Consider the following 13,157-nt stretch of genomic DNA (forward strand, 5'->3'; position numbering starts at 1 on the left):
GCTTATCCTGATCTCCCATCTGATCCAGGACGTTTTGCCTAACTCTCCCATCCCAGAGTCATCTGTCCTCTGCAAGTGGCCAGATCCATGGTCTGATGTTCCCGACGCCTGGCGTCTGGCCTCCCAGAGAAGAAAGGCAGTGGGGCTGGAGCGTTAGCACAGTAGGTAGGGCGTTTGCCTTGAACGCGGCCGACCTGGGTTCGATTCCCAGCATGATATGGTCCCCTGAACACCGCCAGGAGTAACTCCTGAGTGCATGAGCCAGGAGTAACCTCCATGCATCAATGGGCGTGACTCAAAAAGAAAAAAAAAAGAGAGAGAGAGAGAAAGAATGGCAGTGGGTGCAGGGGACCTCATACTCACGTCCCAGAAGTCCGCCATGCTGCTGATGGTGTGGAAGGAGACGCCGCTGTCAGCCTGGCTGTGTAAGAAGAGCTCAGACATCACTTTGGTGTAGTAGTAGGCACTGGAGCTTGTCATTCCGTAGGTCACTAGAAATCAACCCAAGACACTGAGTCCTGCCAAGTGATCCCAACCCAACTGCATTTCCCAGCAGAGACAAGACAGCCCCAGGACCACAGGCGCCCATCAGCTCCACCCCCACAGCTGTCTGGAAAGGCTGGTAGTGGCTGTGGGGAAATCAGAGGATGCGTGAGGGAAGTGTTGGGGCTACAAAGTCTCACCCCATCTTCCAAACTCACCTCAGAAGGACTGAACTCCGCTTAGCAATGTTATTCTGAAAATTCACTTTTCCCTTCCTGAACCCGCTCAACTTCCTAGTTCTGATTCCCCAGAGTCAACCCCACATTTTCTACCTTCTCCATCAGGTAGTTCTGCCAGTGTTTTTCCTTTCTTTATGCCACCAGGAAAGGTGTTAAGATGGTATCTGCCACCTTCCAAAATAAAAATGATTTCCCCTTTGTAATTAATACTTAATTTGTGTGGCAATAATTTGAAACTAGGTCAATATCCTATTACTATCTCACCTACCAATTTCAGCAACTATTGATGACTTTTGCTTGACTCTTACGAGTGTCAAATGATAATTTTTCTCACTCCGTTTCTTCTGCATTTCTTAGCTGCCATTCTATTCAGGAAGAGATTTTACTTCTTCCTTGTTTATCTATTTATTGGGTTTTGGAGCCACACCTGGCGGTGCTCAGGGCTTATTCCTGGCTCTCCACTCAGGAATCACTCCTCACCGGCCTTATGGCCCATATAGGGTGCCAAGGATAGAAACTGGGTTTGGCCGTGTGCAAGAAAAATGCCCTTCCCACTGTACTATCACTTCAATCCCCATTTTTTGATTATTTATTCATTTGTTTTGGTTTGGGGACTATAACCAGCGATACTAAGGGGTTTACTCCTGGCTCTACACTCAGGAATTACTCCTGGTGGTGCTTAGGGGACCATATAGGATGCAAACACAGGCCGGTCATGTGCAAGACAAATGCCTTACCTATTGTATGATTGCTCCGGCTCCAATTGGGTTTTTTTTTTTTTTTGCTTTTTGGGTCACACCTGGCGATGCACGGGGGTTACTCCTGGCTCTGCACTCAGGAGTTACTCCTGGCGGTGCTCAGGGGACCATATGGGATGCTGGGAATTGAACCCGGGTTGGCTGCGTGCAAGGCAAATGCCCTACCCCCTGTGCTATCACTCCAGCCCTCCAATTAGTTATTTTTATATCTAAACATGAACTCATGGTTTCTTATTTTTCCCCATCAGCTCTAAGTTGTTAATATTATGTTTTGTTTTGTTAATATGATTTTAGCTGCATTATGAAAGAATAAGTAAAAAATTCTTCTCTTTTAATAGAGACCAAAGAAATATGAAAGCTAAATGCAACAGGTGCTGTTAGTTAGGATTGGATCTGAACCATATGCTTTTGCCCTTTGCTATAAAGACCTTAAGCCCTGGGCTGAATCTTCAGCAACCCTTCGCCAAAAATCAGTGTAAAAAAAAAAAACCCATTGGGGCTGGAGAGATAGCAGAGTGGGTAGGGCGTTTGCCTTGCACGCGGCCGACCCGGGTTCGATTCCCAGCATCCCATATGGTCCCCTGAGCACCGCCAGGAGTAACTCCTGAGTGCAAAGCCAGGAGTAACTCCTGTACATCGCCAGGTGTGACCCAAAAAGCAAAGACAAAAAAAAAATACACATTAAAGTACTTAGGAGTAACAGGAATTATGTCTTCAATTTACTCTCAAACAGTAGTGTGTGTGTGTGTGTGAGAAAGAGAGAGAGAGAGAGAGAGAGAAAGAGAGAGAGAGAGAGAGGGAGACAGAGACAGAGAGGGAGACAGAGAGACAGAGAGAGAGACACACACACAGAGAGAAAGAAACTGAATCGGAAAGAAGGGCTAGAAAGAAAGAGGAAGAAACAATGAAGGAAAAGCAAGTATTAAAGTTTGAGAAATCTGGATGAAATATATATATAAGAATGTATTATTCTGTCAACTTTTCTGTAGTTACATTTTAAAAATTGAAGTCATCAGCGCTTAATTCTGGTCATCAATGCTCTGATTCTCTTAAGAACAATTCCCTTTAAGAATCTTCCAGACTGAGGCCAGAGAGAGGACAGCAGGCAGGTTCCGATCCAGGTTCAATCCCTAGCACCACATATGGTCCCTGAGCCCCACCAAGAGTGAACCTTGAGCACAGAATCAAGAGTAAACCCTGAACATCACTGGCTGTGGCCCCAACCCATCCCCCCAGAAGAATATTCCAGATCTTGGGCTTTTCTCCCACTACTCCATCTGGAAAGAGAGTGATTTGGAGTGAACTGGATGGAGCTCACCCGTGATGGTGGGGGCAGGGGAGATTGGGTTGGGAGGGAAGACAGGAGACGTCAGGAGAGGTCTCAAATTAGACTACATTGTATTTTCTAGAAAAAGAAGCAGTATTATTTCCCATTTCCCTATTCCACTCTATTAAGTCCAAGAAGCCACTTCTCTTCCCTTTTGTGTATGTGTTGTGGTTTTGGAGGTACTTCTGGTCACTCCGCAGTGCTCAGGGGACCCCACGGTGCCACACAGCATGTGCTCAGCCTGTTGGGCTCTCGCTGGCACTAACTCTACTCCTTTGAAAAAAAAAAAACAAAAAAACTCAGCCACACAGGGAGTTTCTTGGGGACGATTCCTGGCTCTGTGTTCAGAAGTTGCCCCGGGCAGGGCTGGGGGATCATGTCATGCCCAGGTTTTTTTTGTTTGTTTGCTTTTGTTTTTGAATCGAACCACCATGAGAAACAGTTACTAAGTTTTCATGTTTGAAATTCAGCCATACAATGATGAAACACCCACGCCTCTACCAGTGCACATTTTCTACCACCAATGTCCCCCGTATTCCCCCGCCCCCCCCAATCCCAGTCTTCACCCTGCCTCTATGGCAGACAATTTCCCCAGTACTTTCTCTCTACTCTGGGCTCGAATTTTTCCACCACCATTCAAGCCTTCCTGCCAGGGGCAGATCCTAGATCATTTATTGTCCATTGCCCATTTTGAATATCATGAGAATTCGCAAGGCCGCAAAAGTGGCCTTGCGCTTCTAGAATTCTAGATCGTAAATGGTTGGGTTCCAGAGACATCTTTGTAGGGCACTAATCCATTTTGGGATTCAATTGGGAATCTCTGGACCAGGGCTGTTGGTGTGCTAAGATGGTGTCAGAGGCCAATTGTGGGCATGACGGCCAGGCTGCTGAGCAGGCAGGGAGCGGAGGAGGGACAGCCTGGCTCCTCTATGCGGCCTAGAGCTTTAGTCCTGGAACCCGCATACCTGGGCCTTGCTTGTGGAAGCTCTTGGTCGCCGGGATTCCATCTGGAGTAGGCGGGCAGAGCGCACCTGCTCCATCTGGGGTGCCCGGATGAAATTGGTCATGCCCAGTTTGAAACCTCCCACAGACCAGGCATGTTTTGCACGCGCTTTTCTGTTGAGTTTTCTCTGTTCCCCAACCCCACCCCAGACTTTATTTCTAACTCAAATATATGATGATCTGTCCTCAGTATTTGGAGGATTCAAACTCAACTTTTATGGATCTAGAAAATGGGCTGGACCTGACATTTGTCGGCTGAACTGTTACTCCCGAATGGCCACTAGGTGGTGCTTTTTCCCTCTTACTCCTTTGAACTGGTCACAAATGCTTCATAGTGATATAACACCTCTGATTATTATTCAAGACAGTGAGTATTGTGTATTTATGTGGGAAAATAGCTTCACTGGCTCTGTTCAGGGATCACTTCCAGTGGTGTTTGCGGGGGGTGGGGGGTGCCCATATGTGGTGCCCGAATTGATCCAGTAATAGATGTAGCTGAAGTTGGGCTCATGCAAGTCAAGTGCCTTACGTACTATACTATTTCTCCACCCTTAATTCTTGCTTTTTTTTGGGGGGGTAGTCATGTTTTAATTGAAATACATATGTACAGAAAAAAAAGGCACTATCTTAAAAGCCTAAAAACCCAAGAATGGCCAAGATTAGTACCAGAAATTTTACTCCATGGCTTGGAGGCCAACCACACATGCTAGGGGGAAATGGAGCTCAGATAGAAAAGGGAACACCAAATAAAGGTGTTGGGAGGATCCTCCCAGGATGGGAGAAGCATGCTGAAAGTAGACTATAGTCCAAACATGATTGTCACCCATTGCCTCTTTTGCAAACCACAACACCCAATAGGAGAGAGAGAACAAAAGGGAATGCCCTGCCACAGAGGCAGGGTGGGATGGGGGGAATGAGGGGTGGGAGGGATCTTGGGATCCGTGGTTGTGGGAAATTGGCACTGGTGGAGGAATGGGTATTTGATCATTGTATAATTGAAACCCAAGCACAAAAATTTGTAAGTCTACAACTGTACCTCACGATGTCTCACTAATAAAAATAAAAAAATAAAAAATAAACTGTTTCCTTATTAGAGAGTTAGTGAAGATTGTTACATCACACCATGGAACCATGAAGCCCTTGTATAAGATATTATGAAAATGTTGTTACAGATTTTTTAAAAAAGCCTAAAAAAATTAGGCGCTGAAGAGATAGTACAGTGTGCAGGTTGCTTGCCTTGCCTGTGTGAACCAGGGTTCAATTGCTGGCACCTCATATGACCCTCCAAACACTACCAGGAGTTATCTCTGAGCTCAGAGCCAGGAGTAGGCGCTGAGTACCACTGGGTATGACCCAACCTTCTGCAAAAAAAAAAAAAATCCTAATAAATTAGGATCTAAAGTTGGGTTTGTATCTATTCAATACCTTCTCCCCAACTAAATACTAATTCTTCCTTGTTTGTGTGGGGGAGGGGGAGCACCTGAGCCATATATCCGATCCCTTATTAATCCTCACATCTGCAAACTTTGTACTTGGTGCCGTCCCTGACCAGTCTCAGAAAATTGACAATGAGAACACTCCAAATTGATACTTTAGTAGATTCTATTATTTACCTAATAGATTATTTGCTTAACAGATATTATTTACTTTAGTAGATTGTATTATTTCTCCAATAGATTATTCTAGAGGCAAATGTTATTCATTAAGCAAACGTTCCTCAATGTCTGCCATAAGCAAAACACTCTGCATGGTGTCCTTGGATTCTACCCTCAGTACACCTAGATCTCAGGGACCAGAGAAATAGGACAACAGATAAAGTCACTTGCTTTGCATGCAACTGGCCCAGGTTCTGTCCCCAGCACCCCATCCTGTCCCCTAGTGCCACTAGGAGTGGCTCCTGAGTACAGAGCTAGGAGTAAGCCCTGAGTACAGATGGGTGTGGTTCAAAAGCAAAACAAATCTACCTACGTCCCAGGATGAACTTATCATTGTCAAATGAGCACAATCTTTGGAGCCCAGCAGGTTCAAATCCCAGCTCTGCTACTTCCCATTTAAACAGGCTCTGGATTTATTTATTTATTTGTTTATTTATTTTGCTGTTTTGGGGTCACACCTGGCGATGCTCAGGCGGTACTCCTGGCTCATGCACTCAGTAATTACTCCTGGCGGTGCTCGGTGGACCATAAGGGATGCTGGGAATTGAACCCAGGTCGGCCGCGTGCAAGGGAAACACCCTACCCACTGTGCTATCACTCCAGCTCCAGGCTCTGGATTTCTTATCAAATAAATAGGTCATATAATGCCTTGCTTATAAATTGTGATAACTGATGCATTAAATATAGTAGATACTCAACAAGTAGCTGTAGTCACCCTACTATATAACCCCACAAGGAACAAGGACCATAATTTATCGATTTAGCATAGTATGTGATATTTATTAGGTTCTTGTGTTTGTTGGACTGAACCAAAAGTGGGAAAATTTTTAAATTGCAATGGTTAGTATAAAATAAGTGAATAATTCTAAAAGTGTTTTCAAATCATGAATAGAGTGTTATGATTCCCTATTGGCTCATAGCATGAATATCATCAAAATAAATAAGGAGTTCCATTTAGTAGCTGTTGGAAAGAGGTTGGAATATTCCTTAGTCATTGGACTAAGGAGGAGAATAACGACTCCATCTAAGTCTTGAGTAAGAAAAAGGAAGCCAGTCCCTGGTTGGCATAAGAGACGACCTTAGTCAACCAGTGAACCCTCACACAATATGTGGGGGTGGGGAGGATGGGAATGATGTTAGCAGAGTTCTCCCAAATAAACCATTATCCAAAACTTCAGATGAGGGGCGAAAGAGATGATACATGGGTAAGGTGCTCGCCTTGCACACAGCTAACCCAAGCTCAAGTCCAGCACCATATATGATCCCCTAAGTGCTGCCAGGAATGACCCCTGAGAAGAGCCAGGAAGAAGTCCTGATCACAGAGCCAGGAAGAAATCCTAAGCACAGAGCCAGGAATAAGCCCTGAGCACCACCAGGTGTGGCCCCAAAACAAACAAACAAAACCCAGAACCTCAGGTGCATATGAGTTTTTGAGGCTGCAACAATCTGAACCCAAAAGCAAGAACAAAGGAGGTCCAAGATAGCTAGATGGGAGGATGATTCCAGTCTCTAAGTCTCCCTCCCTCTTTTTCTTTCTTTTTGGGTCACACCTGGCGATGCACAGGGGTTACTCCTGGCTTTGCACTCAGGAGTTACTCCTGGCAGTGCTCAGGGGGACCATATGGGATGCTGGGAATCGAACTCACATCAACCGCTTGCATGGAAAATGCCCTACCCGTTCTGTTATCGCTCCAGCCCCTCCCTCCATCTTTTTATAAACCCATTGATATGTCTGAGCATGCCTCAGAGTTCCCCAAAAGGGGTTGGTAGAACCCTGGTGGCTAGATGGGGTAGAATAATTTGCATTTCTATTAATTTCTATGTAATGTTGAGTTAGTGTTCCCAGAGCCACATCTAGAACCGCTGCTACAATTGAATCCCTCTTTTCTTTGACAGACTTTCCAAGAAGGTAGGTTTTCCAGTGTCTGATTCAATGATTTTCTAGACCAGTCTGGAAAAATCATGTCTCTCCCAGACCTCTCCAAATCACCCTTGAATCGGAAACTCTTTTTTTTTCACATTACAGGACTTGTTTTATTAATCAGCATTATAAATAAGAGGGTTTTTAAAAGTATGTTCAAAATACAACTATAGGACTTAAAATTTTTACTTAGATTGCTTTCTTTTTTTTTTCTTTTTGGGTCACACCCAGCGATGCTCAGGGGTTACTCCTGGCTCATGCACTCAGGAATTGCTCCTGGTGGTGCTCAGGGGACCATATGGGGTGCTGGGAATCGAACCTGTGTCGGCCATGTTGGCTGCGTGCAAGGCAAATGCCCTACCCGCTGTGCTATCGCTCCAGCCCCTTAGATTGCTTTCTTTCACATGCAAATTAAGCTTCCTGAAAAGTTTATGTTCATTCATAATAGCACTGTAGCACTGTCCTCCCATTGTTCATCGATTTGCTCTAGCAGGCCCAGTAACATCTCCCTTGTGAGAAATGTTGTTACTGTGTTTGGCATATCAAATATGTCACGGGGAGCTTGCCAGGCTTTGCCATGCAGGCGAGACACTCCCGGTAGCTTGCCGGGCTCTCCGAGAGGGGAGGAGGAATTGAACTCGGGTAAGCCGGGTCGGGCGCGTGCAAGGCAAACGCCCTACCTGTTGTGCTATCCATTTTTTATAATTTTATTTATTGAATCACCGTGAGAGCAGTTACAAAGCTTTCAGGTTTAAGTCTCGGTCATACAATGAAACACCCGTACCTTCACCAGTGCCTATTCTTCACCACCAAAAACCCCAGTATACCCCCAACCCACCCCTCCCCCTACCTGTGGGGCAGATGATTTCCAAATTACTCTCTCTCTTCTTTGATTACATTCAATAGTTTGACACCAGACCCACCATTATTATTTGAGATTTTACCCCAACACTCAGATCTGCTGAAAAGGCAACAGTAGACAATTTGTTTTCTATTGCTGGTTATGAATAACATATGATGTCGCATGGCTGCAGTACTGGCCACATGATTTTGAAGTAAAGTAAGTAAAGGCCCTCCCATTGATCATCGATTTGCTCGAGCGGGCCCAGTAACGTCTCCATTGGAGACTTTGTTGTTACTGTGTCTTGCATATCGAATACTCTCGGTAGCTTGCCGGGCTCTCCGAGAGCGGCGAGGAATCGAACTCGGGTCTGCCATGTTGGCCACTTGTAAGGCGAACGCCCTACCCGAAATTCTGAATTTTTAACAATTAATTCTGGAGGGATTTCTTGCCAAAACCTGCTGGGTTCTGAGATTTGTTCCTGAGTCTCTGGGATCATGGCCGTAAGCAGCTTGATCAGGAGCCAGAGAGGCCATTTGTGGGCAGTGATACGAGGTCTTGTTGGAACAGGGAGGAAAGGGCCAGTTCCACCCCCATCCCATGAGGCCCCACGTGTCTCTGCGGGCCCAAACCTGACTGTCTAATGGCCTCTGGAAGATGACAGCCACCGAACTGCCGAAGGGGAGCAGGCGGAGGGACAGCACCCTTTCCCCCCTGGGGTGACCCGGCGACAGCAACCTACTGCGGATAGCACAGCGGGTAGGGCGTTCGCCTTACAAGCGGCCAACATGGCCGACCCGAGTTCGATTCCTCCGCCCCTCTCGGAGAGCCCGGCAAGCTACCGAGAGTATTCGATATGCCAGACACAGTAACAACAAAGTCTCCAATGGAGATGTTACTGTCCAGACACATTTCTGCCAAAAGCTGCTGAATTCCAAGATTTGTTTCTGAGTCACTGCGAGCCCAAACCTGACTGCCCAGTGGCTTCTGGAGGATGGTGACCATTGAGCCGCCAGGGGGAACAGGCCAAGGCAAGAAACCTATTCCCACCTGGGGTGGCCCAGGGCCAGTAACCTACTGCAGGGACTGGATGCATTTCTGCCAAAAGCCATTGGGTTTCGAGATTTGTTTCTGAGTCTCTGGGATCATGGCCATTAAGCGACTTGATCAGGAGCCAGAAAGGCCGTTCGTGGGCGGTGACTCAGGGTCTCATTGGGGTGGGGAGGAAAGGGTCGGCTCCAACCCCATCCCGTGAGACCTCGTGTGTCTCGTCACTGCAGGCCCAAACCTGACTGTCGAATGGCATGTGGAAGATGGCGGCCACCGAGCAGCTTAGGGGGAGCAAGCAGAGGAACAGCACTCTTTCCACCCTGGGGTGGCACTGGTAACAGTAACCTACTGCGAGGTCCGGACTCATTTCTGCCAAAAGCCACTGGGTTTCGAGACTTGTTTCTGAGTCTCTGGGATCATGGCTGTTAAGCAGCTTGATCAGGAGCCAGAGAGGCCATTTGTGGGCGGCGACTCGAGGTCTCGTTGGGACAGGGAGGAAAGGGCGGGCTCCACCCCCATCCTGTGAGGCCCTGTGTGTCTCATCACCGAGGGCCCAAACTGGACTGTCCAGTGGCCTCTGGAGGATGGCGGCCACCGAGCCGCGTGGGGGAACAGGACAAGCCACGAAACCTATTCCCACCTGGGGTGGCCCAGCGCCAGTAATCTACTGCAGGAACAGGATGCATTTCTGCCAAAAGCAATTGGGTTCTGAGATTCATTTCTGAGTCTCTGGGATCATGGCCATTAAGCAGTTCGATCAGGCACCAGAGAGGCCATGCCTCCAATTATATAGCTGAGCCAGAGGTGGTTTGTGGGTGTCTCCCACATACCTAACTTTTAGCCATTTACTTTCTTGGTAAACTTTGCCCCAAGTTTTTTTGGTCTGGCCAAAGGCACAGCAGCAATTTTGGGGTATCTGGAAGTCTGAAAGCGCCATGAGGCTGCTGACGCACTCTCCTCACAGGTACAGATTGACCTGCGGGCGGCACCATACCCTCTTGAATCGGAAGTTCTTAACAAACTACCGCCTCTTGTGGTACCTTCTTTTGGACCAGGGGAGATTTTCTGAATCCTTTGTGGCAGAAGAAGGCAAAAACAAGTCAGCCTCTCCCGCTGCCTTCTTCTCCTCACTCCAACCCCGTCATTTCTAGTCGGGTAATAAAGATCATTGCTGTACTTTACCACAAATAACCAGCTTGTCTAACTGGATCACCTGGTTCAGAGACTTCTGCATCGGCAGCCTATCTGTTCCCCCATCAAGTTCCTCCATATCAGGAGAAAAAGGACCAGAGTAGCAATTTGTCACCTCCACACACCCATTACACATCCTCTGCTAAGTGCTTGGCATGCCGTTTTCATTTAATCCTCCACAACCTCCCATGTGTTTACGTGCTGTTCTGATCCTTATTTTTCAGGCTCCGGGAGTTAAAACAACTCGTCCAAGGCAAACAACTCATGGAGCCAGGATTCAAGTGCAACTCCACTGGCCTCCACAGCAGACTCATTCTGTTCTGCTCCAAGGACACGTCGGCATCCAAGAGGTAGAAGTGTCGGGAGGGAAAACATAAGCTCCCGACAAGCAGACCTCTCTCATCGCCTGTGCTTGCCCTTATGAAACGGCTTGTTTCACAAACATTCATTTCACCAATGAGAAAATCAGCAGAGAACTGTCTTCTGGGGATCCCTGAGCGGGATGGGGGTGGAGTTCCTGCACTGGACAGAAGCTGGTCTTCTTTTAAGATCCGGTGAAGGACCAAAATTGTCCTGTTGCTTCAAAAGGTGACATTAGACCAGAATGTGAGTGGAAGTTGGGAGCCGTCAGGATTCAAATCAACTGTTGGGAGTCAGTACATTACTCACTTTTTGATGTGGCGAGGGACTAGTCCCTGAAAATTTTTAGACACTGGACAGTGATTGCATATTAAAAAGGGGTTCAGAGATGGGTTGATGGTTCTATTATCTGATGTAGCGTATCTGATTTTTTTCTCTTGGGCAGAAGTTAATTTCTCCTACACACAGACTGTATCATGCTTCTTAACCTTGACCTCAGATCAAGTTCACATTTGCTGAATAATAACAGTAATCACCATTATTCACATTAATTAGTCAGTAGACTTTGCATACATTGTCACCCATGATACTGGGGGGAAAAGAACTTCATAAAGTTGAAACTATCATCTAACTTTTTTTTCTTTTTGGGTCACACCTGGCGATGCACAGGGGTTACTCCTGGCTCTGCACTCAGGAATTACTCCTGGTGGTGCTCAGGGGACCATATGGGATGCTGGGAATCGAACCCAGGTTGGCCATGTGCAAGGCAAACGCCCAACCCACTGTGCTATTGCTCCAGACCCCCATCATTGAACTTTTAAGAAAATAAGTGATATCTAGAATTTTGTTAAATAATCTTTTAAATATCATGTAGCCAGCAAGGAGAACCTGGATTCAAACACCAAAGAACTAGAATTTAAGAGTCAATCATTTTCTGCAACACCAATCTATCTCTCTCCAACTCTAAGTCCTAATTAGGTCCTTGATTCTCTTTCTCTTTTTGCCAAAAAAAATCTATCCAATGTTTGGGATTGTGCAAGTTTATAGGGTGTCCTTATTTTTAAAAAAGCACACCACCAACGCTGCTAGGGACCAAGGAGATGACTCAAAGGGCTGGAGCACATGCTCTTTGTGGGAAGCCTGTGTTTGATCCCTGGCATAGCATGGATCCCCCTGGGCGCCACTAGGAGTGGCTAAGAAAAACAAAAACAACAAAAAAAAAAAAAGGAAAGGAAAAATTTTTGAATAATTTAATATATGAGTTTGGAGATGAATTATGAACAATCACCATTTTATAAGATGCTTCAACTTTTTTCATTCTGGAGACTGTAAATGGATGGTTGTATATACACCTGTATCAAGAATTATGCTCTAGGGGCTGGAGAGATAATACAGGGGTTAAGGTGCTTGCCTTGCATGCAGCAGACCTGAATTCAATCCCCAGCACCACATGTGGTCTCACAAGCCTCGCCAAGAATTATCCTTGAGCACAGAACCAAGAGTAAGTCCTAAGCACGGCTACGTGCCCCCAAAACAAACAAATGAACGAAGAGACCCATGAACCCCACAGCTTAAGGTAACAGGTGCTAGGAATCAAGGTAGTAACTCAGTGGGTTAGTGTCTGCTTTGCTTGTAGGAGTCTCAGGTTCAGCCTATAGCATTTCATGGTCCCCTGAGCTCTGAGCCTGGAGCAGCCCCTTAGAATCGTTGATTGTAGCTCTCCCCAAAACAAAACTGTAGCACTGTAGTACTGTCCTCCCGTTGTTCATCGATTTGCTCGAGCGGGCACCAGTATCATCTCACAACAAATTGTGAGACTTGTTGTTACTGTGTTTGGCATATCAAATACATCACGGGGAGCTTGCCAGGCTTTGCCATGTGGGCAAGATACTCTTGATAGCTTGCCAGGCTCTCCGAGAGGGGCAGAGGAATCAAACACGGGTTGGCCCAAAAAAAAAAAAAAAAAAAATTAAGAAAAAGAATCATATTATAATATAGATATGTTCCAAAGAATTTAAAGGTCAAATGCACAAAAAATATTATCTGAATTGTTAATATTATTTTTTGAAATTTTAAATTAAATGTTCTACAGAGATCACAGATAAGTCAACCATGTTATTGAGCAACTTCACAGAATATGAGACATCAAAAATGCTTCCAAGTTCTTATTAAAGGTACCTTTAATGAGAGCACGGAGCACAGCTGGCAGGACTTTTGCCTTGCATGTGGCCAACCCAGGTTTGATCTCCAGCATCCCTTATGGTCCCTGAAGCACCACCAGGAGTAATTCCTGAGTGCAGAGCCAGGAGTAACGCTTGAGCAACACTGGG

The 13,157-nt window shown here is 46.1% G+C and overlaps 1 protein-coding gene across 1 annotated transcript in view; it reads right to left on the reverse strand.

The window, feature by feature from the left end:
- PKD2L1 (polycystin 2 like 1, transient receptor potential cation channel) overlaps window positions 1-13,157 on the reverse strand; it is a 56,636-nt gene that overhangs the window by 10,287 nt on the left and 33,192 nt on the right. The window contains exon 3 of the mRNA XM_056120849.1: window positions 364-491. Coding sequence (XP_055976824.1) covers window positions 364-491 — 128 coding nt within the window. The remainder of the gene's footprint in view (window positions 1-363; window positions 492-13,157) is intronic.

This window comes from Sorex fumeus, unplaced genomic scaffold (assembly GCF_029834395.1).
Source record: "Sorex fumeus unplaced genomic scaffold, SorFum_2.1 ptg000043l, whole genome shotgun sequence".
NCBI classification, from domain to species: domain Eukaryota; kingdom Metazoa; phylum Chordata; class Mammalia; order Eulipotyphla; family Soricidae; genus Sorex; species Sorex fumeus.